The 27,929-nt window shown below is 43.1% G+C and overlaps 1 protein-coding gene across 1 annotated transcript in view; it reads left to right on the top strand.

Annotated features, from left to right (window-relative positions):
• LOC116313837 overlaps nucleotides 1-24,446 on the top strand; it is a 32,197-nt gene extending 7,751 nt beyond the window's left edge. Inside the window, exons 2-15 of the mRNA XM_039609742.1 lie at nucleotides 8,162-8,461; nucleotides 10,214-10,477; nucleotides 11,300-11,548; nucleotides 12,824-12,886; nucleotides 14,374-14,493; nucleotides 14,653-14,668; nucleotides 14,748-14,839; nucleotides 15,288-15,335; nucleotides 20,226-20,241; nucleotides 20,889-20,980; nucleotides 21,209-21,256; nucleotides 21,392-21,454; nucleotides 23,986-24,025; nucleotides 24,138-24,446. Coding sequence (XP_039465676.1) covers nucleotides 10,321-10,477; nucleotides 11,300-11,548; nucleotides 12,824-12,886; nucleotides 14,374-14,493; nucleotides 14,653-14,668; nucleotides 14,748-14,839; nucleotides 15,288-15,335; nucleotides 20,226-20,241; nucleotides 20,889-20,980; nucleotides 21,209-21,256; nucleotides 21,392-21,454; nucleotides 23,986-24,011 — 990 coding nt within the window. The 5' untranslated portion in view covers nucleotides 8,162-8,461; nucleotides 10,214-10,320 and the 3' untranslated portion in view covers nucleotides 24,012-24,025; nucleotides 24,138-24,446. The remainder of the gene's footprint in view (nucleotides 1-8,161; nucleotides 8,462-10,213; nucleotides 10,478-11,299; nucleotides 11,549-12,823; nucleotides 12,887-14,373; nucleotides 14,494-14,652; nucleotides 14,669-14,747; nucleotides 14,840-15,287; nucleotides 15,336-20,225; nucleotides 20,242-20,888; nucleotides 20,981-21,208; nucleotides 21,257-21,391; nucleotides 21,455-23,985; nucleotides 24,026-24,137) is intronic.
• Nucleotides 24,447-27,929: the final 3,483 nt, after the last annotated feature.

Below are 27,929 nucleotides of genomic sequence, written 5' to 3'. Positions count from 1 at the left end.
CTCCAGCAGGGCATGTTCTTAAAGCTGCCTTTCCTACACACTTCTCTGCTATTATTTGATCATCATTTTCAACTAATGTGCTATGAGTCCACTGATCTTTGCATCACACGAGGTGACTTGGACAAGATGATAAACAGACTCACATGCTTAAGATGCTGCCTAATCTTCATGAGCTCTCTTGTGTTTGTGTTAGTAGGGTTAATGCATATTCTGCTTGTGTGTGTGATTTTGTATATGTTTCTTTTTGCAGTGTTTCAGATTCCTTCACAATTTTCCACTTAAGCAGTCAGTTTTCTTTTCCCCAGGTTTGCTAACCCAAATTTTGATTTCCCACATTAAACAACAGCTTTCCTCTGTGTTCTTACCTCCTGCTCTCACTCTGTTGTCCTTTCCCACTTAAACAGTCCAATAGCCGGCAGTTCTCCTTCAGCTTTGTCCTGTGTTCCACTGTCTCTTCTTGCCATTTTACTCTGAAAGTGGCAAATGTCAAACAGTCTCCTCAGTTCTCCTCAAAAGTCCTTTTCACAAGCACAGTGAAGTTGCAGCTTGTTGGAAACAGTGTCATTCATCCAGTCAGTCAGGATGATGGTTTGCTCTTCTTCTCTGATGCCGTTTGTCCACACTGCTGCTGCTTGCTGGGTCTCTTTGCTCAGGACTTGCTGCTGTCTCTTTATCTGCCATGTTATTGCTCTTTGGAACTGCATTCCTTGTCTTCAGGGAGGAGTGAGAGCTCGCTTGTGAGGATGAGGGACACATGGAGCTGTAAATAAGTTAGCCAAAAATTGGCCTGAACATTTCCAATGGTGTTAAACTATAACTTTCTTCCGACTGCTGCATATGGGAAATTGATCCAGGTCTGCGTTTCATCTGAAAGTGACAAAACTAAGACATTTCCATTATTATTCTCATTACTTAACCGACACACAGAACTCTCTCTCTGTTTTTTGTGAACTCTCCTTTCTTAAAAGCAGAAAATGAGATTGTAATTGTTCTTGGCTGATAAACACAAAACCTTTTTCCTATTATTGTTTTCATCTACAATGTAGATCCTGTCTCTTTTTTACTCTTTTTTTTTTTATAACTGGTGACCTGCAGAATCACCGTTCTCACAATTGGAGGCAATTACATTTACACAGCGCACACACACTGCGACGTCAGGCACATTCACACTCACTTTTTTCATCTGCATAAATAAAACATATGACTGATGATATGTGCCATGGTGATCCATAAGTATGATCACAAGTTTATTTAATTATTTTTCAACCCAACAAAACAAATAAACAAGAACATGATGCTGATGCTATGAACACTCTACACACATGAATCAAGATGCAGGAAAACTGCTGCGCATCTGAAAGAAGAAGCTGAACTCACGGATACGCTACATACTCGAGTTATCATAGTTCTCTTCCCCTTTCTTTGATGAGTTCTCAGCCAGCTCCTGATCTGATAATGTGTAGCTTGCTCATCAGCTCAGAAGAGACAGCAACACAACCTCACACAGTGGTTGGTGCTTTGCCCACAGTGGCAAAGACTTACATTTTCATATTCAACTCAGCTTCTCCATCATGTAGTTTTCAGCCGTTTCACACAGGGTTCAGCATAATAGTTGTTTTCATAGGTGTGCTCTATATCTCAACAATGGCTCATAATAAGACGACCGTCTTTCAAACAGGTCAAGTGCCTCTATGCATGTAATTAGGTAAAATATTTACCTATTTTACTTCATCTCATATATCATTGTACTGTATTTGAGCAACCTTAAGCTTAATGCAGATTACTGTTAACAACTGGTTAAAGTAATGGTCTGGAGCACAGGCCGTTGTTGATCAGGGCAACCATCTAAACATTTTGTGTCAGCAAGGAGTGGGGGAAAGCCATTCACCAGAGCATATCTTAACTGCTGCTGATGTGGCTGGCCTTCTCCACACGCTCTTCAAGGCTGCTGTTTTCCTGAAAACTTCTAACATTTGACATTCTCCAACGACTGGTTTACGGTGATTACAGTTATGAGAATATAAATACCTCGCACTGCCGGGAGTAAATCCTTGCATGAATGTGTCGTCTCCCTGTAAGGCAGTCTTACTTGCTCGGGAACCCATGATAACAACAACCGTGTCACAGACCGCGCCTGCTCCGCAGTCATTCACACAACAACAACAACAACAACACAATAGGCCTATAATTTTCCCCAGCCTGCGCGACCCCGCACGGCTTAGGCCCGCGTCAACCCGCGCGGCCGCACTCAATTAAGGAGCCGTCGCTCTCTTTTTTTTTTATAAGCCTGCGTCTAACCGCACGGCTAAGGTCCGCGTGCAAGCCGCGCGACCGTGCTCGCGTGTACCCGCGCAGCTACAGTAATCTCTTAGTCGTTCTCTTTGAACTTACTCGGTGTTGCTTAGCGTGTAATATCAGCCTCGGATCCCGCCGATCGTCATTCGTCGAGGAGAGAAAACGGACAGCTAATCCACCGGCCCAATGACAAATTCTCACGTTTCGCTGACGTCAGGGTTCTCTCCTCGGTGAATGCCGACTCCAGGGATCCGGCATCGAAGGACCAATTAATGATAGGTTTATAGCTTAAACCGATTCGCTGGAACGTTGAAGGCAATGCAATTACACAGCAAGCAAGACACCAGTAGGCAACATTCTTTATGTTTCACGTGCACGGGAGAGAACTGGACAGGCGCCGTTCCTTCGCTTGACCCCAGTTGCTCTCGTCCGCTCTCCCGTAACACTGCTCTTTTATTGTGGTTACATGAATATGCATAGGTTCATTAACATATGACATCTTATAGGTATACATGTGAACAAAGAATACCGTGTGTGTGTGTGTGTGTGTGTGTGTGTATGTGTATATCTGTGTGTGGGGGTCAAACTGTGACCCCAGGAAGACTCCCCTGAGCCGTCCATCTAAACCAAAGGCACTTAGCCTAAAACAGATATAGATACGTTTATCCTACCATAAAACAATAAGACAAGGTATGACCTCTCCCATGCTCCTAACATGTGGGTGTGAAAGTCAGAGAGCTCTGGAATGCACACAAAGCTTGCAGACTATTAAGGATCAAACCTCCTATCACTACACAATCGATTATATACTTCTAAGCATATATGAGTAAATATTTCTAAGCATAAATGGCAATAAACAATACAACTCTAACAGTCCATAGCCACCAACACATACCGGTTCCCTGACTCCGTAACAGGGAAAGGCCCTAGGACGTCCACTCCCACTCGCTCCATCGGGGCCCCCACCAGGTACTGCTGAAGGGGGGCAGTGGATCGTTGAGTCGGGCCCTTCTGTGCCGTGCAGGTGTCGCAGCAGTGCACATGAAGTTCCACATCCCGTCGACAGCCAGGCCAGTAGAACCGTCCTCTGAGACGGCGGAGAGTTTTGGCATTCCCATAGTGGCCGGCCCTCACCGAGCCGTGGACAAGCTCGAGCACCTGCGACCGCAGCGACCGAGGCACCAACAGCTGCAGGAGATCTCTGCCCTGACCGGGGGCCCGCCATCTCCGGTACAGGAGGCCGTCGTGGGTCTCCAGGTTGTTGTTCTGGGAGTAGTAGGCTTTCACTTTGGGCCCCTGTCCCGACACCCCCGTCCAGTCTGGGCGTTGCACCGCCTCCAGCCAGGCCCCCACCTGAACCGCGTCGGCCTCCTGCTCCCGCTTCAGCTGCTGCGTGGTCAATGGGAGCCATCCCCCTCCGCTGGCTGTGGCCTGAGCAGTAGCCACCCCCAGCGCCTCCTGGGCCCGCTCCTCCTGTCGCAGACAGTAGCGGCACTCGACGGCCATGCAGGGCCGTCTGGAGAGGGCATCAGCGTTGCCATGCTGTCGACCTGCCCGATGCTGGATCTCGAAGTTGTAGCCCTGAAGGACCTCCACCCAGCGAGCCACCAGACCTTCTGGGTGTGTGAAGTTCAGGAGCCAAGTCAAAGATGCATGGTCAGTGCGCAGGAGAAACCGGCAGCCGTGCAGGTATGGCCGGAAGTGCCGCACCGCTAGCACTACGGCCAGCAGCTCCCGCCGGGTCACGCAGTAGTTCCTCTCGGCTCGCCCCGGAGCACGGCTGAAGTATGCCACCACTCGTTCTCCGGCCTCGTCCTGCTGGGAAAGGACCACCCCGACTCCTACATTGCTAGCGTCAGTGTCCACAATGAAAGGTTGCCGAGCGTCGGGGTAGGCCAGGACTGGAGCTCTGGTGAGGACCTCCTTCAGCTGTGCAAAAGCCACAGCGCAGGCATCACTCCAGCCAAACGACTGGCCCTTGTCAGTCAGGCGGTGGTGGGGGCTGGCTATCGTCGCGAACCCCTTGGTGAACCGACGGTAGTAGGAGGCTAGGCCCAGGAAGCTCCGCAGTTCTTTGACGTTGGAGGGAGTCGGCCAGTCCCGGACCGCAGCCACCTTTGCGGGGTCGGTGGCGATACCTTGGGCGCTGATCACATGGCCCAAGAACGTAGTCTCTCTCGCCAACAGCTGGCACTTCGCAGGGTTGAGCTGCAGCCCAGCTTGTCGGATGGCACTGAAGACCTCGCTCAGGTGAGACAGTGCACTGTCGAAGTCGCCACTGTGCACCAACAGGTCATCCAGGTACACAACACAGCGGCTACGAGGGATGTTCATGAGCACCCTCTCCATCAGCCTCTCAAACGTCGCTGGCGCATTGCAGAGCCCAAATGGCATGACCCTGAACTGCCACAGCCCCTGTCCAATGGTGAATGCAGTCTTAGGCCTTGCTTCAGGGGCTAACTCCACCTGCCAGTAACCGCTGCGTAGGTCAAGGGAGCTGAACCAGCTGGAGCCGGTAACGTAATCCAAGGCCTCGTCGATCCGTGGAAGCGGGTACGAGTCCTTCTTGGTGACTGCATTGAGACGGCGAAAGTCCACACAGAACCAAGTGCTGGTTAGGTCGCGAGGTGAGCACAAGCTCGGCCCGTTCAGCCTCACGGAGAGTTTGAGGCATGGCCAGGCGGACATGTTGGCGTAGTCGCTCTGGAAAAAGTCCTCGCAGAAAAGCATGCAGGCTAAGCTCCTCACGGGCTGCTGCTGGGAACTCCGGTTAGCCACGATGAGCATACAGCAACACATCCGCTGCAAAGGTACCCAGGCTCTCCCCCGGCCGACGGCTCCGGTTGGTCAGCTGCTCTCTGCTCTGATCAGTGGAGTGCCGCTGCCCGAATCGCCTCTCGAGTGCCGCGGTGAGGGCCTGGAGCTCATGCTGCTCTGACGGGGCTAGGTCAAGGAGTACCTGCAGTGCATCTCCTTCCAATGCTAGCGCTAGGTGTGTAGCAGCCTCTTCGTCGCTCCAGCCACTATGCCTTGCGGCTAGCCATACTTGTGAGAGGTAGGGCTCTAGCGGGGTTAGCCCGTTGTATTTCGGTACCTTAGCTGGTGTTGTAGGCCTAACTGCTCGCTGTTGGGGGCTCGGTGTGTCAGTCGACAGAGGCAGCCCATGAAGCATTGCCCTAGCGTCTGTCGCAACGGGCCGCCGCCGCGGTGCGGTCGCGCCATCGGGACCCGTCGGGGGACTTACATGGCCGCTCTCTTCCTCTCTCTTCAATCGCCAGCTTCCCAAGCAGCGAATGCTCTCCTCGACGGCTTGCTCCAGCCTCCGAATGTCTCTCTCCATTCCGGTGAGGGTGAGCAATCCCACTTCTGACACCAATGTGGCGAGCTCAGACAAGGAGGAGACAGAGGTTTCGTTTGGTCTTGCTTCCCGGGAGCTAGCCAGGGAGCACAGCCGTTTATTAGCATAGGCAGACGAGCATACCCCGCTAACACCACCGCTCGGCGCAGCAACAACAACAACACAAAATGGCGCTCTCTCACCTGCAAACACCAGTCGCAGAGAGAGCGTCACCTGTAGCCATGGCAACATGACAACAGAACATAACTGTCAATAACAAAACCCCGAACAGCCCTGACCCGCTACAGTATAGTAATCATCCACAACTATTTTCAGTTGCGGATGATAAAGGATTCAGAAAGTTTATTCATGCACGCCCATATGACAGAGAATGTACATCTTCTTTTTGTTTTCCATATTTTAATTTATATTTTATTGTGTTGTGGTTTGCAGTGTTTTGTGTTGTTTCACTTTAAATTTGTTTAAAAGGAAAAAGCTGAAAATTTAAATAGTTAAAAGTTTAAATGTAAATAGTTGGTTTTTACATTATGTGATTTATTTACTACATTTTATGTGGAGTGAATAAATAAAAGTATATTTACGGTGGCCCCTATAGAGACAAAGCACGTACAAACTCCAAAACACGTACAAACTCCGAAGCATGTACAAACTCCGAAGCATGTGAAACCTCCAAAACATGTACAAACTCCAAAACACAACGGAAGTGCTCCAGGATGCTAGGCGCAGTGTTGAGCTTTTGTTACCTAGTGGCTACACAAGCCAGGAATTACCAACGTCTGGATTTGGTGTGTGGTAGTAACAGGTAAATAAACATTTTTTTAAATAATTATTTGAATATATATATGTGCTTGTGTATAAATACACAAACAATACACATATGCTTTCAATTGTGTAATTTAAGTGATCTAGGTAGCTCTGTTTTGGAAGGTCAGTTAACGCTAATAATGTGCTTTGGAGTTTGTACGTGCTTTTTGGAGTTTGTACGTGCTTTGTCTCTAGGGGCCATCGTGTATATTTATATGTAAACATATATAAATAAAACCACTTTTTTTTGGACATTAGTAATTCCTTTTGTGCACAATTTTATATTGTTGTTGATAATAAATTAATTAAAGCAACAAAACAATCTGAAGAGCCGGTTGGGAGCCGAAAGAGCCGGCTCTTTTTTGTGAGGCGAGCGGAAATATCCGGTTCTCTAAAAAGAGTCGGAATTCCCATCACTAAAAGAAAGTTACCATGAGCTGCGCTGCGGTGCATTCACGGTACATAGGAAAACTTAAACTTAACAAAATGTAAAACTTAAAATAAAAATTATAATAAAATACCAATGGCAATAAAATAACCATGGGTTACAAAGGCATTTACAGATAACTAGGACCAGAGTCTTTGTTCACACCAGCAGTTTATAACTAGCTGCCCTAAAATAACAGACCACAGACCAGGGTGAACTTTGAACTTGTTTGTGGGAAACAGAAGACGCGAAAATATACAAACAGTTTCCAGTTTACATTAATTTATGCATCCAAAAACCAGAATAAAATAAATAAATAAAAGTAAAACAACAATATAAATAAATATCTCTGTCTGTCCAGTTCAGGTTAGTTTGAACTCTTATCTGTGTGAAGTACAAGTTAACCCGTGTTAGCTCCTTTAGGGTTACCCAGATTTACCCCGAGGTACCCCTGAGCAAGGTACTGTCCCGACACACTGCTCTCTGGGCGCCCAGTGGCTGCCCACTGCTTCACTGAGTGAATGGGTTAAATGCAGAGAGGAGTTTCTCCACGGGGATCAATAAAGTATACATTATTTTTATTGGAACAGAAGATTTCAGTGGATCACCATTAAGGTTCAGCAGTATCAGCTTTCAGCGCCAAGATCTGTACTCGGCTAATAAACCTGGCCTGTTGTCCAACATAAACACTGAAGTCTTATTCCCAGCATTCCTAACAGCTCAGCTGGAAATCACATCCAAACTGCTCCCTGTAATGTCAGCAGTGACGTTCACCGTGCTTTTTAGTGTGGTCTAAAGACATCTGTGCACATCAACAGAACATCTCAGCTTCCACAGCAAAGGAATATGAAACAAACTTACAAGGTCTCATCTTAGCTATCAGAGGCTTCAACAGCAGATTTGGTAAAGAACACAAGGACATAGCATGCTAACTGACACCAAAGAAAACCAACTGTGACTCACCAAATCCTCATTCAAACTCCATCAAACAGATTTTATCCACAAGGACTGAAGTTGGACACCATCACTGTCAAAGACTGGAAATAAAAATGCATCTGTTCACAACTTGCTCTGCTGTTGAATCTCTTCCCCTCACTCAGGTTTCTCCTGCTTGCTGTCATATTTCCATATAAGTCATATTTGCTTTAAGCTGTTTGAACACTTTGTAAAATGTGTTTCTGTTCATATAGACTGAGATTATTATTCTTTGTATAAACTGAGCTCACTGTTCAGAGACTGTACTACATGTTCACTGAGAGAAAATCTTTGTTGAACAGATAAACCCCGTCCTGTCCTCACTGTGTCTCCATCATGGCTGAGTCCTGGAGCCTCAGTAACTCTGAACTGTCAGGTTGAACATCCGTCTGCAGGATGGAGCTTCTACTGGTATAAAGCTGTTCCTGATCTATCAGAGAAATCCTCCAGTTATGAGCTGCTACCTGATGGCAGTGGGACTGCACAGGACTCCTACATCATTCATGGACAGACACACACAGCAGGATATGTGTGCAGAGCTGGAAGAGGAGACCCAGAGTATCACACTGATCACAGTCAACCAAAGTTTGTCTGGTCTGCAGGTCAGTTTGTTTCTCTCTGTCCTTTCTATAAGCTCATGTTAGGTCATCATTTTTATTCACCAAGTTTTAGACCATTAAAATCTTATTTCCATGACAACTATTGAGATCAGTGTACATGAATATGATTTACAAAAGAAGAACTGAACTGAATATTTTCCTTTCTGTCTGTGATCAAACCAAACTGAATTTCTCTGATTCCTTTTCTTATTTCTCATGTGTGATAACATGAAAAACAAAAGACATATATGAGATTTTTAATGTTTTCTCTTTGAATACTTTTACTTTGATATTTAAACTCATGTTACTGTTTGTACTGATTATTTTTACTTAGTGCACAGACAGGATTTACACAGTTAAGGCTCTTTGTTTAGTGCTCAGGTAGGTGTTCAGATAAAAAAGTCAAATATAGTTAATAAAGAAACAAAGATGTCAGCAGGCAGGTTAACAGCTCTGACAAATACAAGAAAAACACTGACTACAGATGGACGCTAGAAGAAGACGTCACAAATAACAGCTGCTGTTATTGTTCATTTCAAATATACTTCAAAGGTTTTTAGTTTTGGTCCTGCTGCTGCAAAATATCTCACTGTAGAAGGAATCTGTGAAACAGACAATATCACAGAATTATGACAGAAACATTACAGCAAATGACTGAAGTGTGTTCAGAGTGATCTGTATCAGGTGGATAATGCTGAGAGTGATGACTCAAAGCTCATGATGTCACATGATGTGTACCAAGCTCTACATGAGCTGCCAGCAGATAAAGCATGTGGGTTAGATCATCTTAAACATGTCAGTATTCGGCTCCTTTGTTTTCCATTGATTTGACTGTCTGTGTGATTCAGGGCTTGTTGTCAGACTCAGTGTTGTCTGTTCTATTAGTGCTGATCAGGGTTAAAGCTGGTAAAGTCCTGATAATTATATGTCTTTAACCTCAGTCAGTATAATATGAAAACTTTTAGAAAGAATTCTGCTGACAGATTAAGCTCCAACGCCCCAGCTTAAGAGTCAAGTAACCGACGACGTCAAACATTTTATGCAAATATCACCATGTGTAGTATCCACAGAAACCTTAAAATCTTAGCTAAATACTCAAATAAACAATTTCTAGAACCACCAAACACAGCAAAAATAAGTGCTGATTTAAAGAGCAGTCACATAAATGCTAAAGAAATGCAACCAATCCAAAAAGTCTTCCAGACTCCATGTAATGATGAAAACAAAGGCTAGTTAGCTTCTGGAGCTATCAACGATTCCAAAACACCAAGTTTCACCACGCTCTGAACAACATTCACTGAACCAGCCACAAAAGAAGACCACAACAACGCTTAGCAGAAAGTTATTTGTTAGTCTGAGTCAAAGAGGGGATCAAAAATCATGAGAGTTCTGGTTTACTGGTGTGCCAGTATGAAGTAAAATGGGGTGATAGCATTTCAGTCCTGTATGGGGTGAGCTGTGTTTTTTTTTAGGAAAATAGTCTGTATGTATTCTTCTATTCTTTTTTTTGTTTAATGTTTATTTTATGTGATTTTCTTTTGTTTGTTTTTTCCTTTTAATTCTGGACCATTGAATCTATAATAAAGATAATTAAGTTTTCAAGCTAAAAATTACAGTTTGGCCAAACAAACACTGAATCTTATTGAAATATTATCACTGATCTTCAAAACAAAAACTTCAAACAAATATTTTCACGGTGATATTTTGAATGCTAACATCTGTGAGCTTTGTCTCTTCACTGCATGTTGTTTCCAGATGTTCATTCAGCAGCGTCTCTCACAGTGAGTCCTGACAGAGTGCAACACTTCACCTCTGACTCTGTCTCACTGACCTGTGAGGGAAACTTCACTGAGTGGAGAGTGATGACTGTTCCACCGAGCGATCCTTCATATTATTATAACTGTTGGAGAATGACTGGATCCACATGTAACATCTACACATCAAAGTCAGATACTGGAGTGTACTGGTGTGAGTCTGGATCAGGAGAGTTCAGCAGTGCAGTCAACATCACTGTACAGAGTATGTTATTATACATTTACTTCTTGGATTTGAATGATTTAGACGTCACATGAACATTTGTCCCAGCTTTGCTGTATGTGAAGTAATTTTATGTGGCAAAACAAACAAAAATGGGAATTTCAGACAATTTTAGGTGCCAGAACATCAAAATATTCTCTGTTGTTGGTCTCATTTTACTCGATCATTTCATAATCCAGTTTGTCAAAATTTACCAACAGTATGTTTTATTTTCTCTGTCAGAATAAAACTCTAAAAAGCTCAACATCTCTGTCATCAGATTAGATGAATTTTTATTGTCTCCATTCAGAGAAATTTAGGGAAACACGTCATGCAAAATAACACAAACATACAAACATTTACAATTTCACCTTTAACCATTAAATAATTGTAACGATAATAATTTGACTCCTGCAGGGAAGATGAAGGGAGCATCCCAACTATATTTCCAGTCCTCTTAATCAATTTTGAATTTGGGATCTGAGCTTCACAGAAAGTTTGCCAAACCATGTAGTGATACCATAACAGATAACAGATTCAACAGTCGCCATATAAAATAGTAACATGATGCATTTATTTACTCCACGGACCCTCAGCCTTCTAAAAAAATGCAAGTGCTGACTACACAAATAATCCACATGATGAACCCACTGTAACTGAACATCTCAGTCCTTAAATGTTGTCACTCGTTCAAACTTCTCTCCATCTCAGAAAATCTCTCTGAAGCCAGGTCTGCATGTAGATCATGAGACACGACTCACAGCTTTTTCTAAAAGTGTGCACCAGCTGATGTGACTGAAACAATTGTGTGTGATTGTTTCACAGATGATGGTAATGGTCCTATCCTGGTGAGTCCTGTTCATCCTGTGACTGAGGGAGCTTCTGTTAGTCTGAGCTGCAGTTTGAAAACACAAAAAATACTTTCCAATGTGTTTTTCTATCACAATGACAAACTTATTCAAAATGATACCCGAGGGGAGCTGAACATCTCTGCAGTGTCAAAGTCTGATGAAGGTTTCTACAAGTGTCAGTACTCAGGAAGAGAGTCAGCACAGAGCTGGATGTCAGTTAAAGGTGAGCAGGATCAAAACATTTGATGGATTTTTGTAAAAATGATTTTCATGCTTGACAGGGAACATTAGATTATATTGTCAGGTTTAATGTTGTTGTGATTCAGGACTCGTGCAGGTGAAAACAGCAGAGGATGTAATCAGTCAAAGTTTCTTTATTGAAACAAAGGATAATTCATTTAACACAACAGATTGTGAGCTTCGACTCGGTCAACAAGAACAAAACATAAATGAACCTAAACTTAAGGAGTGAGTCCTACAAAAACATCTTAACTGAGATGAGAGAGACAGGCCAGAGGAGCGGACATAACAGCGTGAGGGCGGCAGATCTGTGGGAGAGGAGAGAGCAGTTAGGGCAGGAAATCTGAGAGGGAATGTGACAAGACAGAGAGTGTTCATAAAGTGGCTGCAACAATGACTTACTTGGAGTCCAGGCTAGGTGGGTTTAGTGGATGAAGGCAGAGGTCCAAGGAAACTGCTGAAGGGTGGGCAGGCAGGCAAGTGAGGAAGAGGCTCCGAGGGGGACAGCAGTGGTGGTGAATAGGGGGGTAATGATCCAAGGTGGCAGGCGTCTGACTGGAGGTGAATGATGGCATGAAAACGAATCTTGAAGAAGGAAGGCACTGAACCAAGGGGAAAATCCAGGGGCGTTTTTAGCCCATTTTTGGGGGTGCTAGACGCAGCAGAGCGGAGGTGTGAGTGCCTGGCTTAAGACAGGACATATTAGCTGCATTTAACCTTCAGGTACTCTTTATATAGTTAGGTAGGAGTCAGCCCATGTTTCTTTTTAGCTGAAAAACATTACACCAGGTAACCTGCAGTGTTAAAAACGTGTTTTCCAACGATGTTTGCTACCGTACAATCCGTCCTACTCTGTAGTAAAATCAGTGACATTTGACAGTCCTGTTGTTCCCATTGAAATTTATACAGCCTATTTAAAATCTAAAACTTAAAATTGTCCGTAGCCTGCTGTTGTTACCACTGTCCTGTTTGAAATGGAATGAGAGAAGCTGGTTATTTTGTCATATGTGCCGATATTAAACCCAGGAGCAACATTCAGGTAAAAGTGTAAGATCAAATGATCCGTTATTCAAGAATACTATTGGATCAGTGTTTCAATATTTATACCTTTTATTAGATGTACATGTGGTTTGGTCATTTGCCTTTTGGTTGAAAGTACACTGAGAGATGACTTTTTTATTAGTGATCTTTATAGTATTTTTTTTCATATTAATGTAATTTTTTCATCTAATTGAATCTATTTGTGTATGATTGTCAGTCCAAAGAGGGAGAGAGGAAAGAGGGGAACGTAAGAAGAAAGTACAAAGTCAGGAAGAACCAGGTAAGAAAACAGACAGGGAATAGTGACAGGCAAAACAGAAACTGTTAAACTGCTTGAGAGAGTTGACCACCAAAAGTGATTTGCCAACCTCAAGGTGAGGCGACATAGATTAAAATAAAATAAAATAAAAAATCTGCAGAGCCATAGTAGTATCTGCAGTAAAGATCTTTTCATACATTGTACCATAGGCAAAGTTACCTCCATTTTTATAATTTTTGTTATTAATATTTTGTATATTTTATATATATAATTTCAAGGACTCTTCTATTTTTGGAGTGTATTTTTATGTATCTGTATTATATTATACATACACATTAAAAGTGAATCTCTGTCAAAAAAATGCACTCAGTTTACTTTTTACTCAATATGATCATCATTCATAATTCTCCCCCAGTAATTAAGGTTAGGTTATGTATTTTTTTTTATTCCAATCCATTCTTCTTTTGCAGCATTTAAATAAACTTTATCAGATTTGATGGGTTTTTTTACAGACTTTTCAAAAAAGTGTTTTGCTTTTCTTTCACAAATGTGGGGATTAAATTGTGTTAAAATGTACAAAACAGTGATGTCATGTTTTGTGACGAGGACCCAGGCAGAGAGAGACTTGATGAATTTAAAATCTTATGATTTAATAAAGAAATTTGCAGACTTGCACAGAGATGGTAAAATTATGATGACTGATAACAGAGATGAAGACAACAGACGATAAGGACAGGGAGGAACAGGGGTTTAAATGCACCAAGGAGACAGTCAGAGAGAACTCGGGACAACTGGAGACATTTAGGGATGCAGGGAGTGACAGAGTGAGGGAAGAAGTCTCATCATGACGAGTAAAGTTTACCTTGCCTGGCTGGGCAGCTCTCTGGGTGCTCAGCACCCCCAAAGCTCTGATCCTAGAATACAACGATTCTAGGATACGCATTTTCACGTCAAAAAGTTGTCATAAATAAGTCTCCAATAATACCAGCAAAGGTCGCCAGATTTGTCGCTAGTCGCTTTTTGGAAAAAAAGTCGCTAAGGGGTCTGAAAACTCGCTAAATATAGCGACAAAGTCGCTAAGTTGGCAACACTGCGCTAGAGCCAGAGTAGGGGAGAGGTGAGCTGGAACAAACCATTTTGAGGGGGGGTGGATATCTATACGTTTGTTGTTAGAATATTACGTGTCAACCAAGTACTGTATGGTTTTTATATTTTTAGCAGTGTGTCACACAAACAGCAAATATTGTCAAAAAAGTAAGAAATCTTTGGGGGTGCTATGATTCATTTTGGGGGTGCTTCAGCACCCCCCAAATATGGGCTAAAAACGCCCCTGCTTTGGACTTATTTTTACTGCACTATAAACTTCTCACAGTACAAATAAAACAAAATAAATACACAGAAAATGCAGCAAATACTGTCAACAGAGTGAGCTGCCTTAGCAGAGGTTTGTGCTCTCAGAGTGTTTCTTTTATACTTTCTGAATAATTAATTATTATTTGTTGTTACAGTAACTGTGTCAGGAGCTGACAGCTCTTCATCTCCTGTGGGGTTGATGGTTGGACTGGTTTGTGGAGTCTCTCTCATTATTATTCTCCTGCTCTTGTTGTATCGCTGCAGACAGTCCAAGTGTAAGAGCCTCTTTTTTTCATGCTGTATTACAGAGTTTATTTACTACATACACTTTAATTATTCACATATATACATGTATTCTGATCTCATGACACAAAATATCAGTGGAACAATTTATACATGACAAACATGTGTAATAACATTTGTCTCTTTCACAGATTCCTGCTTCACCAGGTTGGTAAAATACTTTTTATTATTATTTTAAACAAACATCAGTTACTTTTGACTTTATTGTGTTTATTTCATGTTTTAGGTCGATCCAGTCTGAGAGTCACAGTCCGGGCTCCTCCACGAATCATGGAGTCAACCAGGATGAAACTCATGAGTACGGCTCTCTTCAACATGGTCAGCATTTAAACCGATCTTTATCATCATTATTAATATTGACTTTTAGTGGGGATAGATTCATTGATCAATCTAAATTGCCCATAGGTGTGAATGCGGGAGTGAATGTGAGTGCGAATGGTTGACTGTCTCTGTGTGTGAGCCCTGCGACAGACTGGCGACCTGTCCAGGGTGTACCTTGCCTCTCGCCCTATGACAGCTGGGATAGACTCCAGCGCCCATGAAAAGGATAAGCGGAAGTGAATGGATGGATGGATATTGACTTTTATTAAACCTCCATTAACACGAACATTTCTTAAGTTCAGTTTGTGTTCAGCAGTTTTTCAAAGAGCATTTAAAGATCTTACAGTCCTGGTTTTGACTCAAACAGTGTTTCTGTTTTTGCTCTGATCTTTAGTGTAACTGTAATAAAATGATTAATGTGACCCTGGCTTGTTTTTTTCTTTAGGTACTGCTGACGTCTATAAATCAGTCGAACAAGTGACAAACAGAAATGGTACAGTATATGTGCTGAAAATCACAGAGCAGTTAGAGATGAAACTTGTTTTTTATTTAATGAAACTAATTTCATGTGAAATGTTTTAACAATCCTGTAAATAAAAATATGAACATTTCACTATTAGATACTGTTTTAGTTTATTTACCACATTCACTTTAATTATTCAAGCATACATTCTGATCTCATATATCTCAATATCAGTGAAACATTTAAACATAATAATTATAATTGATTCACGGTGAGGTCAATTATAATTGACCTCTCCGTGAATCGCTACCTTATCGTGGTGGAGGGGTTTGTGTGTCCCAGGGATCCCAGGGGCTATGTTGTCTGGGGGCTTTTGCCCCCTGGTAGGGTCTCCCATGGCAAATTGGTCCTGGGTGAGGGTCCAGACAAAGAGCGATTCAGAAGACCCTTATGAAGAGAATATCGAGGAACAGTTTACCCTGCCCGGGATAGGTTACCGGGGCCCCGCCCTGGAGCCAGGCCCGGGAGGGTGCCCGAGGGCGAGCGTCTGGTGGCCGGGCCTTAGTCCATGGGGCCCGGCCGGGCACAGCCCGAAGAGGAGACATGGGCCCATCCTCCCGCAGGCCCACCACCCGCAGGAGGCGCCATAGGGGTCGGGTGCATTGTGTGCTGGGCGGCGGCCAGGAGTGGAGGCCCTGGCGGACTGATCCCCGGCTGCCAAGACTGGCAATAGGGACATGGAATGTCACCTCTCTGGTGGGGAAGGAGCCTGAGTTAGTGCGTGAGGTTGAGAGGTACCGGCTAGATATAGTCGGGCTCACCTCACGCATGGCTTGGGCTCTGGAACCAGTCTCCTGGAGGGGCTGGACTCTGTCTCAGTCTGGAGTTGCCCTGGTGAGAGGTGGCGGGCTGGGGTGGGTATTCTAATATCCTCGGCTTGCTGCCGGTGCGCTGGGGTTTTTCCCGGTGGATGAGAGGGTTTGTTCCCTGCGCCTTAGGGTCGGGAACGGGTTCTGACTGTCATCTGCGCTTATGCGCCGAGTGGCAGTTCAGAGTACCCAGCCTTCTTAGAGTCCCTGGGGGGGTGCTGGAAGGTGCCCCATCTGGAGACTCTGTTGTCCTGCTGGGAGACTTCAATGCTCACGTGGGTAACAACAGCGAGACCTGAGGGGCGTGATTGGGAGGAACGGCCTCCCTGATCTGAATCCGAGTGGTGTTTTGTTATTGGACTTCTGTGCAAATCACAGTTTGGCCATAACAAACACCTTGTTCGAACATAAGAGTGTCCATAAGTGCACGTGGCACCAGGATGCTCTAGGCCGCAGGTCGATGATCGATTTTGTAATCGTATCACCAGACCTGCGACCATATGTTCTGGACACTCGGGTAAAGAGAGGGGCTGAGCTGTCAACTGATCACCACCTGGTGGTGAGTTGGATCAGGTGGCGGGGGAGGACGCTGGACAGACCCGGTGCACCTAAACGTGTAGTGAGGGTGTGCTGGGAACGTCTAGCAGAGGCCCCAGTCCGTGAGATCTTCAACGCACACCTCTGGCAGAGCTTCAACAGCATTCCGAGGGAGACTGGGGACATTGAGTCCGAATGGACCATGTTCAGCGTCTCAATTGCTGAAGCTGCTGCAGTGAGCTGCGGCCGCAAGGTGGTTGGTGCCTGCCGTGGTGGTAACCCCCGAACCAAATGGTGGACACCAGAGGTGAAGGGAGCCACCAGGCTGAAGAAGGAGTCCTATCGGGCTTGGTTAGCCTGTGGGACTCCGGAAGCAGCTGACAGGTATCGACAGGCCAAGCGGAATGCGGCTCGGGCAGTGGCTGAAGCAAAAACTCGGGTGTGGGAGGAGTTCGGAGAGGCCATGGAAAAAGACTATCGGACTGCCTCGAAGAGATTCTGCCAAACCGTCAGGCGTCTCAGGAGGGGAAAGCGGTGCTCTACCTGCACTGTGTATAGTGCTGGCGGAGCGCTGCTGACGCCGACTGAGAAAATTGTCAGGCGGTGGAAGGAATACTGAGGACCTCCTTAATCCCACTGACACGCCTTCCGAGGAGGAAGCAGAGTCTGGGGATGAGGGAATGACCCGCCAATTCCGGGGCAAGGTCACTGAGGCAGTTAAACAACTCCTTGGTGGCAGAGCCCCTGGTGTTGATGAGGTCCGCCCGAGTTCCTGAAGGCTCTGGACGTTGTAGGGCTGTCCTGGTTGACACGCCTCTACAATGTTGCGTGGAGATCAGGGCAGTACCCTGGACTGGCAGACCGGGTGGTGGTCCCCATCTTTAAGAAGGGAGACCGGAGGGTGTGTTCCAACCACAGGGGATCACACTCCTCAGCCTCCCTGAAAAGTCTATGCCAGGGTGCTGGAAAGGAGAGTTCGTCCGCTAGTCGAACCTCGGATACAGGAGGAACAATGCGGTTTTCGTCCCTGGTCGCGGGACACTGGACTAGCTCTTTATCCTCTAAAGGATACTCGAGGGTGCATGGGAGTTTGCCCAACCAGTCTACATGTGTTTTGTGGACTTGGAGAAGGCATTCGACCGTGTCCCTCGGGTGTCCTGTGGGAGGTGTTGCGGGAGTATGGGGTGTCTGGCCCATTGCTACGGGCCATTCGATCCCTATACAACCGTTGTAAGAGTTTGGTTCGCATTGCCGGCAATAAGTCGGACTCGCTCCTGGTGGGTGATGGGCTCCGCCAGGCTGCCCTTGTCACCGGTTCTGTTCATAATTTTTATGGACAGGATTTCTAGGCGCAGCCAAGTGGCGGAGGGCTTTCGCTCGGTGGCCTCAGAATCTCATCTCTGCTTTTTGCGGATGATGTGGTTCTGTTGGCTTCATCAGGTGAAGGCCTCCAGCTCGCACTGGAACGGTTCGCAGCCGAGTGTGAAGCAGCGGGAATGAGGATCAGCACCTCCAAATCTGAGGCCATGGTTCTCAGCCGAAAAAGGGTGGAGTGCCCACTCCGGTCGGGGATGAGTTCCTGCCCCAAGTGGAGGAGTTCAAGTATCTCGGGTCTTGTTCGCGAGTGATGGGAGAAGGGAGCCGAGATCGACAGACGGATTGGTGCTGCGGCTGCAGTGATGCGGACGCTGCACCGGTCCGTTGTGGTGAAGAGGGAGCTGAGTGTAAAAGCGAAGCTCTCAATTTACCGATCGATCTACGTCCCTACCTCACCTATGGCCACGAGCTGTGGGTAGTGACCGAAAAGAACGAGATCGCGGATACAAGCGGCAGAAATGAGCTTCCTCCGAAGGGTGGCTGGCCTCTCCCTTAGAGATAGGGTGAGAAGTTCGGCCATCTTGGAGGGGCTCAGAGTAGAGCCGCTGCTCCTCCACATCGAAAGGAGCCAGTTGAGGTGGTTCGGGCATCTGACAAGGATGCCTCCTGGGCGCCTCCTGGGTGAGGTGTTCGGGCATGTCCCACCGGGAGGAGGCCCAGGGCAGACCCAGGACACGCTGGAGAGATTATATCTCTCAGCTGGCCTGGGAACGCCTTTGGTGTTCCCCGGATAAGCTGGAGGAGGTGGCTGGGGAGAGGGAGGTCTGGGCTTCTCTGCTTAGGCTGCTGCCCCCGCGACCCGGCCCCGGATAAAGCGGATGAAGATGGATGGATGGATGGAATTATAATTGAAAGAATCTGAACAGTCTGATGAAGAAGACCAGCTCTGTTCTGGGACGTCCTCATGACCCACTGGAGGTAGTCAGTGACAGGATGGTGGCTCAGCTGTCATCCCTGTTAGATAACACCTCCCACCCCATGCAGGTCTCTCTGGGTGTTTCTCAATATGCGTACTTGTGTTCTCGTGTACTCGTGATACGTCATCAGTCGGAGACCAAGTACTGTTCCAATTCGAAGTACGCATCAAGCCGAGAACGCAAAAAAGTCCCGGATGTGTTCTCGCTCCGCCCGTTTTATCGAGCATGCATCGGTGTGGACTTGGTACAGCTAAATATCCCAGAATGCATTTCATCCAAAACTCAACAGCGGACTCCCAGCACATCGTATTCAACCCCCCCGCTCGCGGTCGTCTCACTACTCAGGTTAAAGAAACCCCAGCAGCTGTCTATAGTATTGAGTGTCCACTAAAATAAAAATAGAAGCGTTCTAACATCACACCTGCTTGTTTTTATTAAGGTATGTACACGTATGTACATGTACACTATTTTTATTATTAGAGGTTTCACTACTGAGGTTAACAATGATATATAAGTCACTTAGATCACTTCTAAATGTTAATGTTTGGTTTATTTCAGTGTTTTATTTGTTCTATTTGTTCCAGCCAACCGGTTTGGCTGTGATTAAAGTTAAGCTTCATAACATGTTACTCACAGTTAAATTAAGAGGGGACGGCAGTAGAAACTCCGGACCTGTGACATCATCACGTACGCTGGTGTTCCAATTGTACAAATCGCGAGTCCGTGCTCACGTTCTCGGCGAGTCCGTACTCCCGTGTTTTCTCGGCCAGTACGTACTCGCCGAGAACGCGAGTACGTACTTGAGGATTGAGAAACGGCCTCTGACAGCACTGAGCAGCTCCTGCAGTGACAGGCTGCTGCACCCACAGTGTGAAGGAGAGATTTAGGAGATCTTTCCTTCCAGCTGCTGTCAGACTCTAAAACATAGATCATCATGTGCAAACACATATGCACACACTGGTGTCTGTACATATCTCAATGTGCAATACTCTATACCTGCTGCTACTAACATCCATCGACTGCAAGATTAAATATTGCTTTTTGCAGCTGCTGCTGGTACAACCGGATTGATATTCTCTACTTTGTGTAGTGTACATTTTTATTCTTACTTTGTAATATATTATATTATTTAGTTTAGTCAGTTACTGTTCTTTCTTTGTGCCACTGTGACCACTTAGTTTCCTCTGAGATTAATAAAGTATTTTTATCTTATCTTACAGATTCCTGCTTCACCAGGTTGGTAAAATACTTTTAATTATTATTTTAAACAAATATCAGTTACTTTTGAATTTATTGTTGTCACGTCTGCTGTGGCAGAAAAGTGGATGTTGAAAATTAGGATGCAGGCAACTGAGATGCAAGTCAGATTTATTCATAAAGTGGTGAAACAAAGAGAAACAGCGAAGGCGTGAACGGAAACTAAGCAAACCTAAACTGGGAAAAACTAACAAAAACAAACCTGAAACCTTAAATGGAGATGCAGGGACACACGGGGGACGACACAGAATGATGCAGGGAAAGAACACAGACGAACCAGCAACAAGCACACGAGGACACACACTATAAATACACACAGAGGGAAACGTGGAATGGCAAACAGGAGGAAGACACAGCTGAACCAAATTGACCTGATGAAACAGGGGAAACATAAACTGAACACACTAACATAAGACACGGACCTTCACAATAAAACAGGAAATGCACAGAGACACGATACAGACACTAAACAGAGGAAACACAGAAACCAAACTCTAGGAACTAAAAAGTCTAAACCCCAGTACACAATCAGAACAAACTAGAACACAAGATCATAATAATGAAAACACAAACTGCTGTGTCAAAAGACCGAGGACCATGACAATTGTGTTTATTTCATGTTTTAGGTCGATCCAGTCTGAGAGTCACAGTCCGGGCTCCTCCACAAATCATGGAGTCAACCAGGATGAAACTCATGTGTACGGCTCTCTTCAACATGGTCAGCATTTAAACTGATCTTTATTATCATTATTAATATTGACTTTTATTAAACCTCCATTAACATGAACATTTATTAGGTTCAGTTTGTGTTCAGCAGTTTTTCAAAGAACATTTAAAGATCTTACAGTCCTGGTTTTGACTCACACGGTATTTCTGTTTTTGCTCTGATCTTTAGTGTAACTGTAATAAAATGATTAATGTGAGCCTGGCTTGTTTTTTTCTTTAGGTACTGCTGACGTCTATAAATCAGTCACACAAGTGAAAAACAGAAATGGTACAGTATATGTGCTGAAAAGCACAGAGCAGTTAGAGATGAATTAATTAATATAATTTCTTTATATAATATAATTAATCTAATTTCATGTGACATGTTTTTACAATCCTGTAACTAAAAATATGAACATTTCAGGATTAGATGAATATGATGACGTCACCTCCTCTCTTATTGAGTGTAAAGATCTTAGAACCAAGAGTGAGTACACCAAAGTTAATTTCATAAAAAGAAAACCTGGTTTAGAAAGTTTTTTTTGATTAGTATGAAATTATTTTTTGCGGGGCTTATTAATGTAAGTTAGGTCTGGTGGCACTTTTCTCTTGTTAGGAAACACAGACATTTATTCAAATGTATTATTTTGTTCTTTTCATCTTTTTAAATCCGTGTATCTAGTGAGTTAAACACCAAACAAATGAAGAATAAAACCATATATTCATCGTTATTTGCAAGCTACATGTTTACTGTACAAGCCAAAGTAATCTATTACAGGCACAATTAGCATAACAACACATTACAGTGATATCAAAGTGCCACTGCATTACGAATCATATATTAGTCTGGACCAAAGCCAAGTGGATAATAAAGCTCTATTTTACTCTAATTACTTCCTTCAATATTATACATGTGAACTTGTCACTTGGACATTTCTGATTAAACTGAAGAAAGCCTGAGCTTACAGTGCGTTAAAAAAGTATTCATACCTGTTGCACTTCTACACATTTTGTCACCTTTTTGTAATTGAGATTTTCTGTGATAGACCAACACAACATAGCACATAATTGTGAAGTGGTATGAAAATGATACATGATTTTCAAAATTTTAAACAAATAAAAATCTGAAAAGTGTGGCATGGATTTGTTTTCAGCCATCTGTACTCTGATATCGCTAAATAAAATCTAGTGGATTTAATTACCTTCAGAAGTCACCTATTGAGATAATAGAGTTCAACTGTGTGTAATTATAAATTCACCTGGTCTGTGAAGGCATCAGTGGTTTGTTAGAGAACATTAGTGAACAAACAGCACCATGAAGACCGAGGAACTCACCAGACAGGTCAGGGATAAAGTTATAGATAAGTTTATTAAAAAAAAAAAAAAAAAAAAAAAAGATAAGTTTAAAGCAGGGTTAGGTGATAAAAAAATATTCCAAGCTTTGAACATTTCAAAGAGTATTGTTCAATCCATCATCCAAAAATGGAAAAAGCATGCTACAACTGCAAACCTACCAAGACATGGCCGTCCACCTAAACTGACAGACTGAGTAAGGAGAGCACTGGTCAGAGAAGCTTCAAAGAGGCCCATGGTCACTCTGGAGGAGCTGCAGAAATCCACAGCTCAGGTGGGAGAGTCTGTCCACAGGACAACTTTCAGTCTCGTCAAATCGGATCTATATGTGAGAGTGGCAAGAAGAAAACAATTGTTAAATTGTTGACAGAAAGACAAAAAAAGTCACGTTTGCCAGGAGCCATGTAGGGGACAAAGCAAACATGTGGAAGAAGGTGTTCTGGTCAGACTGACCAAAGTTGGACTTTTTCACCTAAATGCAAAATCTACATATGGCAGAAAAGTAACACTGCTCATCATCCTGAACACACCATCCCCACTTTGAAACATGGTGGTGGCAGCATTATGCTGTGGGGATGATTTTCTTCAGCAGGGACAGGAAAGATGGGTGGAGCTAAATACAGGACAACCCTGGATGAAAACCAGTCAAAGGCTGCAAAGAACTTGAGACTGGGAAGGAGATTCACATTCCAGCAAGACAATGACCTAAACATGCAGCGAGAGCTACAATGGAATGGTTTAGATCAGGAGTGGGCAACTCCAGGCTTTAAGGGCCGGTGTCCTGGAGGTTTTTGATGTGACCTTGATCCAACACAGCTGATTTTTGGTTAAATTACCTCCTCAACATGTCTTGAAGTTCTCCAGAGGCCTGGTAATGAACTAATCATTTGATTCAGGTGTGTTGATCCAGGGTGATATCTAAAACCTGCAGGACACCGGCCTACCCTGGTTTAGATTAAAGAATATTCTTGTGTTAGAATGGCTCAGTCAAAGTCCAGACCTAAATCCCATTGAGCATCTGTGGCAAGACTTGAAAATTGCTGTTCACAGATGCTCTCCATCCAGTCTGGCTGAGCTTGAGCCATTTTGCAACAAAGAATTGGCAAACATTTCAGTCTGTAGATATGCAAAGCTGGTAAAGACATACCCCAAAAGACCTGCAGCTGTAAATGCAGCGAAAGGTGGCTCTACAAAGTATTGACACAGGAGGGCTGAAAACAAATCCATGCCACACTTTTCAGATTTGTATTTGCTTAAAATTTTGAAAACCATGTATCATTTTCATACCACTTCACAGTTATGCACTATTTGTGTTGGTCTATCACAGAACATCCCAAGAAAAAAAAAAAAATTTAAGTTTGTGGCTGTAAGGTGGCAAAATGTGTAAAAGTTCAATGGGTATGAATACTTTTTCAAGTCACTGTCAGTCAGTTTCATTTAGTCGAGTAACAGCATCACCGTACAAAACACATCATTGTTTCAAGTATCCCAGGTGAGGTATTAATGATTTTTACTGATACAGAAGAAGATAGAGAAGTGTTTCAGCTTCACATGTTTCGCAAAAAAATCTTTACAACACAGAACACGTTACAAATGATAAGTTATGTGTATGTCTGAGGCCAGATGTTTACATGAAAGTAAAACCAGGTGATTTCCTCCACACAGGTACAGAGTCTGTCTGCACCTTCTAAACAAAGCCTGTAAGGTACAGTTAATGTTTCACACCTTCTGTAAAGACTCAAACACACAAAACAGAACTTCACTTTACATCAAGGGGAGACAATGCTTTTATAATAAACTTTATTGTTCTCTAACAGGAAGCCACAGATGGGACAGGCATGAGGGGCAGCCAGTGACCCCTCACACACGTCCTTATGCTGATATCCAGGCAGGTTCTCAGTGTTTGTAGCTGCTGTTTTATGCAGCAAGCATTTCCACAGTCCTCTGCAGCAGATTATAGAAACACTTCTTTTCTCAGCTCACGTCAGAAGATCTACAGCTGGGACACTGTTAAGTGGTTCTACATGAAAAATAGTTAAATATTAACTCAAACATGTTCTTGTATGTAAAACAGGTTCAAATGACAAATGCATGAAATTATATTTGTCCTTTAAAGTGGACATGAAACATTACATGTATAAAGGCTAATTTACATCATGGAGCCTGCTCTCAAACACTGACTCAGATGTAACTGTCTGTGAAACTGGATTTAAGAAATAAGTACTTAAAGTTCATAAAACATTTAAAACAGACTTTCGTCCATGAAGTCCTCGTTCATAAAGTGCTTCACAGACCTGAACATTACAGCTAACAGCTGGATTTTCCTGTGTCAGTGCTGCTAGCCAAACAATGCAGAACCACTTAATGCTAAAGAGACAGACGGTGAAAGCAGACAGTATATCCTCAGTTTTAATATAAAACTCATTGTTGCAGCACAACAGTGACCCCATTAAAGTGATGTTTAATTTTAGTGTCCTTATTTTCACTGAGTTATTGGTTCTGTTATTCGTTACTTAACATAAACTGATGTGAGTCTTGTGACTGTAACTAACCACCCAACCCAGTGATGTCATGCTCTGTACTGACAGAAGATGCCGCTACACATGTTTTTATACCTTTAAGCACTTATTTCTTAAATCCAGCTTCACAGTCAGAGTTACATCTGTGTCAGTTTTTGAGAGTTGGGCTCCATGATGTACATTAGCATTTATACATGTAGTGTTTCATGTCCCCTTTAATGCTGAACACCTGATGTGACATTTTCACACAATAATTCTGCTCAGTAACTGATATTTTTACATGTTTGCCATCCTCCATCTTCCAGTTTTTGTGATTTGATTCATGTAAAAAATTCTGTCAGCAATTCTAATCTGCACTCGAGTTTGAACTCTTACAGATTACACTCGCTTTATATTCACAGACTTGTGACACTCACACAAAACTACAGACAGACGTGAATAAATTCTCAGTGTTACTGGTTTTAGAAAAGCTTTAAAGTAATAAAAATACATCAATTAGAGTCAAAATATCTTAAATGGTAACAAATATAACTGTTATCTTCGGGTTACTCACAGTCCAAATCATCATCTGCATCAATGAATGTCAGTGAGGCGTCCTGAAAGTCGTCACGTCTCCTGTTCAGTTACCGTCTCTGAGAATCACTCTGCTCTCCAATCAAATCACTTTTCTTCTGTTTATCCTCTGAGTTGCTCTTTGATGGTTATGAATCATTGCTCTTCTTTAAACTGTAAACTCCTTGCTGTTCTTAGGGGACATTTCTCTTTTGTTCTGGTATCAAATTGCTTCGTGTTTGCTGAGCTTCACCATCTTTCTTGTCACCTGTCAAACTGTTGCTCATGTTTCCAGAGCAGCTTTTCTTCTGCTCAGATTTAAAAAATGTTCAATAAGTTTTGTTGATTTGCCAAATTGTTGCTCAGTTATTGAGAATCACTTGTTTTCTCTTCTGTTGCCAAACTACCTGTCAGTTTCATATAGACATTAATTTGCTCTTGTTCAGTTGCCAAGTTGTTGCTCAGTTCCTTTGAGTCAAAGTTAATCTCAGTTGACAGGTTGCTTTGCAGTTTAAAAAAAAAATCTCCTCTGATAAGTTGTCAAGCTGTCTTTTAGAATAATGTATTATCAGTTTTCTGCTCAGACTTTTTCTCAGACGTCTGATTTTCTCCTCTTCTGTTCAGAGTCACTCATCTTCTTCTCAGTTGTTTAAAGTCAAGACTGTCTCTCTGTCCTCTGTTGTCTGTATTCTGTTTTCTTCTGTCCAGATGTCAAACTCTTTAATTTCTGAGACCTTCTTCTCTGCTTACTGATCAAACTCCTCCTCAGTTTTCTTACGTTGCTCCTTTTAGTTTTTAACTTGCTGCTGTTTGCTGAGAAAAACTTTCTATGCTTGTTTTGATTTTTCCAGAATGAATCTTCCTCTGTTTAGTTTTTCTGTTCATTTGTCCAGACTCATACTTCTTTTGCTCTAAGAAATCAGAACACAATGATCGGGACCGTGTAAGCTCCAGTTTTAATATTGCTCTTTCTGGGTCACAAAATAAACTTTTAAGTTCTTTTCAGTCGAGAATGTAACTGTGTAAACTTCAAATATCTGCTTGATTTATCAAAGAAATAAGAAAGAAAGAAATAAGACCACAATGATCGGGACCGTGTGAGCTACAACCCTATAATCACTTTCTGTCGCGGACCTCTCAGCTAAACCTGTGTGGAGTCATCCCATAATATCCATAATATCGCATAAAAATCCCATGTTGGTCGACAAGTCACGATTACGTCAACTAGCATTAAACGCCAAAGAAGAAGAAGCCGTCTCCAGTATCGTAGCTGTGTCCAAATTCAGAGGCCGCATCCTTTGCAGGCCGCATTTGTAGGTCGATTACGTTACAGCAACGCAACGAAGACTGTCCAACTTCGAAGACTCCTCCAAATGCGTCCTTTTCCCTAGATTGGAAGGATGGGTCAGGTGTATTCTTTGTGGCCTGACCTAACCCAGAATTCATAGTGCGGCCCAGCCAATTCCAGTTTCCAAAAATGGCAGCACCTACTTTGTTTTAATATTACTCTTTCTGGGTCACAAAATAAACATTTAAGATATTTTCAGTCGAGAATGTAGCTGTGTAAACTTCAAATATCTGCTCGATTTATCAAGACATTACCTATTTGCAAACGTGCTCCGACGTTTTCAGAGACGTCTGTTACCCACCAGCTCCTTAGCTGACTGGGAGGTCGAGGCTCACGTTTTCAATTTGTAGGTCGATTTATTAAAATTTATTTATTTTATTTTATTTATTTATTGATTTATTAAAATCCACCAAGACAATCTGCAAATTTCATTAAAAGTTAAAAAAACTATGATCTTGTCTTTATTTTTAGTTAGCACATACCTTAAACACTTCAAGCTGTAAGCTAATGATAGTTATATAAGAGCAGACGCATGCTGATGCAATAACCTGTAAGTTTTTTCGTCCAATGGATGCATGATCTGATTAGTCGACGATAAAAATAATCATTTGTGACAGCCCTAATAACAACTATGCATTCATAATTTCCCCTATACAGTATTATACTATTATACTAAACAACAGTAAACTGGTCTGTTTCCTGACATCATCTGATGTTTTTGTAAAATCTTTGGTTGTGTTGTTCTGTTTTTCCGCTGCCTGTGCTCTCTGTGAAATTATTAAAAGACAGTTTTGGTAATGAGCTGAATTAGATCCTAGAAACGTGTGACTCCATCCCTTTAAATATGTGTTATAACAAACTCCACTCTTAACTGTTTTATCTAATATATGAAAAAAGAAGAATAGTTTTTTCATTCATAACAACATTTATTTACTGCTTGACTTTGTTTTTGTTTAAATTCTCTTGTCTAATAAATTATATAAAGACAGTTTTTTTGTCAGTAAAACTGTGAGAAATAAAATCCTTGTTGTTTGAAAGAGCTGACATTTTTGTTCTTTGGTGTTTGTTTTGTTTTTCACGCTTCTAAGCAAACTTAAAGGCAGCATCCTGCAGTAACCATAGCATCTTTTTTAAATCGATCTTACTTTTTTCAATAAAAGTGTGATTTTGTTTTTTTTGTTTATTAAAAA

This window comes from Oreochromis aureus, linkage group 3, assembly GCF_013358895.1.
Source record: "Oreochromis aureus strain Israel breed Guangdong linkage group 3, ZZ_aureus, whole genome shotgun sequence".
In the NCBI taxonomy this organism is placed as follows: domain Eukaryota; kingdom Metazoa; phylum Chordata; class Actinopteri; order Cichliformes; family Cichlidae; genus Oreochromis; species Oreochromis aureus.
Note: the sequence above shows the minus strand (reverse complement) of the source record. Positions and strands in the feature narration are given on the sequence as shown.